The sequence below is a fragment of the Genypterus blacodes genome, unplaced genomic scaffold (genome assembly GCF_046128005.1).
Source record: "Genypterus blacodes isolate CSIRO-AG114 ecotype Tasmania unplaced genomic scaffold, CSIRO-AGI_Gbla_v1 ptg000063l_1, whole genome shotgun sequence".
Classification (NCBI taxonomy): domain Eukaryota; kingdom Metazoa; phylum Chordata; class Actinopteri; order Ophidiiformes; family Ophidiidae; genus Genypterus; species Genypterus blacodes.
In genome coordinates this window covers 175,518-181,623 of record NW_027466875.1, presented here as the reverse complement: position 1 = coordinate 181,623, position 6,106 = coordinate 175,518, and the positions used below count along the sequence as shown (strand labels likewise).

General features: G+C 42.3%; 1 protein-coding gene across 1 annotated transcript; it reads left to right on the top strand.

Annotated features, from left to right (window-relative positions):
- Nucleotides 1-435: 435 nt before the first annotated feature.
- Nucleotides 436-5,875, top strand: cldc1 (C-type lectin domain containing 1). The gene is made up of 3 exons (XM_076154624.1): nucleotides 436-463; nucleotides 3,435-3,582; nucleotides 5,668-5,875. The coding sequence occupies exons 1-3, from the start codon at nucleotides 436-438 to the stop codon at nucleotides 5,873-5,875; spliced, it is 384 nt and encodes a 127-aa protein (XP_076010739.1).
- The last annotated feature ends 231 nt before the right edge of the window (nucleotides 5,876-6,106 follow it).

Sequence of the window (6,106 nt, the reverse complement as noted above, 5' to 3'; positions counted from 1 at the left end):
TCCATCCATCCATCACGTTCATCTAGTAGTGTGTCCCAGGTGGTAAAATGGCCGTCCATCTCCTGGCATCTTTCTAAACTTTCTAAACTACTCCGTATTAAAGCAGAAGCATTGATCCGCTACATGCAGCAACCTTTCAGAACACTCACTGGCTGCCAGCAGGGAGTCTAGTGAAAAGAAAAGACAGAAGTGGATGGATTAGTCAGACACACACTGCGTACTTAACTCGCCCAGAAATGGAGCTGATATGCACGTCACATTTTCACATTTTTGAGTGCACAGTATTTTATTTGGGCAGAACAATGCTGGAATAATGAGCTATTGTCCATCTGTGAGAGCCTGGATGAGGGATGAACAGCGTTTGGGATGAGTGGATGCCAGGTTGGCGTCGCAGTGACACAGGCATCTGTAACGATTACAGGGTACAGTCTCATTATGGCGCTGCCACGGCTCCCTCAGCACTGTGAGTCCTCCGCACCGCATTTGGAAATCAACACACACACACACGCACACACACACACCAGAGAGAACACTGAGGAGTCTGATTGAGCTCGGTTGACAAATTTGCAACTTTGGATTTCAGCTACACAGTCAAAGCACAATCACAGCTGTTTTTTGTTTTGCCAGCCTGCCGACGCTATTGTGTCTTGCCTCTCTGTGGTTCTCATCAACCTCTGGTAGAAAATCACACGGAGCAAATTTGAGGATGAAAGCTGTGTTAAGCAGCTACACACTACCTGCACAGCATGAGATGGTTGAGAACAAGTGGCCAGCCAAGTAAGTCCATCCTCTAACAAGCTCAGGACCAGATCTGCCTCAGGAGTTACAGTAAATTCAATATTCTCTCTCCTGCAATAAACTTTCATCTGAGTGAAGCTAACCTGGATAAATAAAGGATGTTCCATTGTTATTAATAGTTATTCTGGTGCTGTTCCTTAGGTTTCAGTCTTGTGCACAGACACACTTACACACATTGATGTCACTCAACTTACATAAGACAATCCTTTCTTTGCTTGAGAAAAAAGTCCAATAGATGTATTTATTCTCTCTCAGCTCCCCCTTGGAGAGTATTATGTAGATTTATAGATTTATAGAGCAGCTGCTGTGCCAAAGTGTAGGGGCAAGAAATTACAGATTGCACAAAAATACTGGACAGATGTGAGAAAGTGCTCGATCAATAATGCGAGTGCTTTACTTTGCATTTGATCCATTTGACTGACCTTATACACACACACACACACACACACACACACACACACACACACACACACACACACAGATCATTTGATGGTTGGTTGGTCCTTATTTTCCTGCATTACATGACCGCTGCTCTTCCTCTGTCCCCTGCTTTCTACTTGGCAGACAAATACTATGACTCAGCAATGTCATTTTGTGTGTGTGGTGTGTGTGTGTGTGTGTGTGTGTGTGTTGCTTTCGGGGCTTATTTGTATTCACTTCATTAGCAGAGCAGCTGCAACAATATCACCTCTACAATAACACACACACCAGATGTCCGCTCTGTTGCTCTAACAAACTGCCAAGCCTATTTTGTATATGTCTATTTTTTTTCTTGCCGCTTTTTTCCTCCAGTGTTGTCAGCTTTTGTACTGTTTAGGGTGTGTGTGTGTGTGTGTGTGTGTGTGTGTGTGTGTGTGTGTGGTGGAGGGGGTGGGCGGCTTAATAAAAGTAAACTAATTAAAGCAGAAGAGGCATATTTTGTGTTTATCTCTGTGATCCACGAATTGATTTTTTTGCCATTACATCATAACAAAGCAACGAGGAACAGCCTTAATCTGTATCCTTTCCATTTGATTCAAAGCTAAGCCCTTCATCTCAACACACACACACAGTACACACACACACACACATCCTGGCTGCTTCCCCATCACTATGTTGTTGGTTGCAGTTCCAGCTGAATTTTTTCTTAATTAATGTCAGGAAGTTGAAGATGTGTTTTTTCTCTCACTCCTATTTTTGAAACCTATTTTCACCCGTTCTGACTCACACACCTACACTTAAGTGACGTCCATCACACAGCTGTCACATCCGGAGTCAGCAACTCCAGCAGAGTGAGACGCTGAGAAAGCTACAGGGGCAAACAGAATTATGTCATAATGAGGAAGATGGAGTTCAAAACCATCATCATGTAGAAATGCATTACGTAACACCAACAAGCTGAGGCAAGAACATCACTGTTTGGACCAACAGGACCTCCTCTTCTGCAGAAATATTGTGTTATATAATCCCTGTATTGTACTGGAGGAGGGGCAGTATAGTGAAGCTATAAAGGATTTCTCAGAACACATTAGTTTATGGTTGCAGTAGTGTAGACAGCGTAGTGGAGACCTCTATAAATCAACCCGCCGGGAACAAATTTAATTTCATGGTAAAATATTGCTGCTTGGGACCAGAGATAGTAAAGCCTTTAGGGAGCAGAGGAGGAACAAAGAGAGACAGAGTGAAAAAGTGTGTTAATAAGGACACCGGGCCAGAAGAAACCACACCAGCAAAGATTAGGAGGCGGAGTTAAGATCACCACAATGTGACAACTTACACAATCATTGTAATCACTGAGCAAAAACATAATCACTGATTTGTGCACGAGTTGGTCCATAATACACAAGAGAGGCATCTGAAAGTTGCAATTCCCCATTTTACTTCAACAAAAGTATCACAGCCTATATAAATCGATTACTTACTTACCTGAGAGGCTCAGAACTTATCACTCAACCCTCTTAGCACGCATGTATGCCCCCGTGTACAATTTGATTTTATTCAAGATCAGCTGCAGTAGCTTACCTTCGTGTTTGTGTGTGTGTGTGTGTGTGTGTGTGTGAAAGAGAGAGAGAGCCTTAGAACGAATCAATAAACCCTCTGAGCGTGCGTTTATGTTCTAATGCTATTTTAGTTATTAAAGATCAGGGGCAGCACAGCACAGCTACAGTAGTTTTTCATTTTTACAAACTATTGTGGATTATTATGGATCCTCCTCTCTCTGTTTATTGTACCAATTAAAAACCAAGTACCTCAATCATTTTTATTTCATGAAAGTTTGATGAAAATATGCATTGATTGTACTCTAAAATCCCCATTAAGCAGTTTGAAATGTTGGACTCCAGCGCTACAACTGCTGAGTCACTGTTACAATCGGCATAGCGAGACATGAATGACTCGCGTCTTATTTGCACATTAGAGCACTTACGACTCGACTTGTGTGCGCAGGTATCCGACTGTGGCAGATACAAAAGAAAGAGCTCAGACTGCAATTTTCGGCTCATGTGTAATCTTCGGGGAATAGTAAACGTGCAAATACTGATAAAACTGCTTTTTCTCTATTACCTCCACATGCTCAAAGTGTGTACTTGACACTACACCGGGGGATTAAACGCAGTAATTGACAGCTTCGCCGCAGTGGATTGCTTGTGTCTAATCAGGCTCTGTGGGACTGAAGGCAGCCATCGAGTGTTTGACGAGTCAGTCTGCTCTGCTGCTTCTTATTGACTTTTTGGCCTCCATCTGCAGCAACATCACACCCACTCTGCTCTGTAAACAGTCTGACGCTATCCTGTGTTTCCGCTCGGTGTACGTGAGCATGAAACATACCTGCCAGTCTGTCTCTCTCTCTCTCTCTCTCTCTCTCTCTCTCTCTCTTATCCTCCTGCTATCGCTCATTCATTCTTGATTATTCTCTCTTTATTTTAGCTCAGTGGGCCTTTCGGACAGCTGTAATTGGCTATAAAAAAGACGAAGCGTTCTCTCCAGTCCGGCGAGGGTCATGTAATAGAAAAAGCACAAAAGTCTATAATTGTGAAATATTTCTCCTTCAGGGCCTGGAGTCTCTGGCAGCTCGGCCTGATAGTGTTCTTGTGAGGACGCCCTCATTTAAAATAAACACCACTGAGGCTGCACTCGCTTGATCTATCATCACCACCCCTCACTTCCTCACACACACACAGGCACGCACATAAAAAAAGTACTGAGTACAATTATAGTTTCTGAAAACGATGAGTCATTGATGTTCAGCAAGGGAAGGAGATAATAAGAAATCTTTGCCGCACCTATGACGAATGTATTTATAACGCAGTGTGCTGATGGAAAAAGCAGATTGAGTTATACTTTATGAATGTGACGATGAATATACGCAAGCACACATTAGGTGCTGCATCATGATGGATGAGCCAATACTCCTAACCGCAGTGCCAGTCTGAGTCAGTGGTAAAGAGGTAAAGTGGTAAAGTGGTAAAGTGGTAGTACAAATGTTTTCATTTCCCTATGAGTACTGTTTATTTGCTCAGTAATGGTTCAGTTCGACCCAATAATCCGCATGGGGGCTGTGTGTGCAGCCATATAACACCTTTAGCAAACAGTTAACATTTCATATCATAAACCTCCGTAAAAACTCAGAATATTGTTCATAGCACTGGTACATTATGTTGACTTCGGTTCAGTCTATATATTTTCTAGTACTAGTATTTTGCCATGAAACTGCAGATTTGAGGTAAAACACTACAATTGGCTTCCTGGATAAAAGAATAATAACAGCCACTTTATCAAGCTGTACACATATTATTTGTGTCATCTGGCATTATGACTTATTGTGAAATGAAAGTCTTATTCAAATACATTCTCTCTATGAATTATTTCTGTGTTAGAAATTATTAAGCAGGTGAAGTGGAAGTGGCGAAATTGATGTAGAGCAAACAGATGTCGATATACATTTAGCAGTGCAATCACAGTAAGTTCGCTCTGTTAATGATTTTTTGGTAAATGATAATTTCTTACAGCCGCGAGGGAACTCGTAAGAAATCAATCATTCCACAACACCAGCAATAAACCCATGCAGAGACGCACTGTTCTGAAAAGCACAAGTCTGCAGAGGTGATGAAGTCAGTGGTGAACAAGAAACCATTAAGACAATCATTCTCTCTCTCTCTCTCTCTCTCTCCCCCCCTCTCTCGCTCTGGCCTCCCTGCAAGCTGCACAAGCATCCAGCTGTGTGATGAATGATTACTACAGCGTGTTAGGTGAGCGCTTTTCAAAGACAGATAGAGAACGGACATGATCTTTACTTTTGTCTCTGTTTCTCCTTCTTAACAGTTAAGTAACAGCTCCCATGGCACATCTATTCTCTTCCCCCTTAAGTTTCTTCATCTATTTTTGCCCTCATAGTTTGTCCTTGTCTTCTTAGGGAGGTTGAGCTGAGTTGGGAGCCGTCTCTCTAAAGCCCTTTGAGGCATTGTTTGGGATATTCTTAGGCTATACAAATAAACTTGACTTGACTTAAAGTATATTTTACACATATGCTTGTATTTGCTGCATCCTACCAGTGTAAATGATCCCCCTGGTGTGGGGAATGTATCCACTTGAATTTATTTTGGAGCGGCTCACTGCTGGTGACGGGGGTTCTTGCTACAGGGAATGACTTGATGGGTCACACTTGGAGGATAGATTGCAGTGTTATAATGCAGCAAAGAAGAGAATGTGTCACTTTGGGTAGAATCTTTGTCCTAGTATCAAAACTTCTGACTTTTTTTAATGGAACCATACATGAATCCAGCCATAATTCGGGGCTCAGTGGGAGGTGAACCTATTTTAACAGAGAAAGGTGGACTTCAATAACAAATTTGCCCTTCTAACGTTGTCAAAAATGCTCCTTGTTATTTATAGCCTGTCCTATTTTTCCCGCTTTCTTCCCTACTCTTTCCGTCACAGATACTGGGATCAGTGGAGCTCAGACCCAGATAACCAGAAGCCAGAAGGAGAGCTCAGAGAGGACTGTGACACCCTGAACAGCCACTCAAAGACATGGTTTGATGTCCCCTGTGATCACATTTCTAAACGAATCCGGCAGATGGATGTCCTTCAGCTCTGCTGAATCGCCACACAGCTGAAAATACTGAAGGAATTAGTCTGGAAACCACATTTGAGCTCACAATCACACAGGCTTGGGTTTAGAATGATTGGGTTGACAGAAATTAAAGGTGCTTAAATTTTCTTTGTACAGTTGTTGGAATTGTTGCTCTAAATGATTGTGTCCTGTGTGTGTGTCTGTAGGCATTCCTGTACATATCAGTTAGTGCTACACACGGATAAACCTAAATTCTGA

Coding starts and splice junctions, on each gene's coding strand:
- cldc1 (XM_076154624.1), top strand. CDS start 436: ATGGCGCTGCCACGGCTCCCTCAGCACT. Junction 464..3,434: donor GCCACGGCTCCCTCAGCACT/GTGAGTCCTCCG, acceptor GTGTCTAATCAG/GCTCTGTGGGACTGAAGGCA. Junction 3,583..5,667: donor ATCCTGTGTTTCCGCTCGGT/GTACGTGAGCAT, acceptor TGTTATTTATAG/CCTGTCCTATTTTTCCCGCT.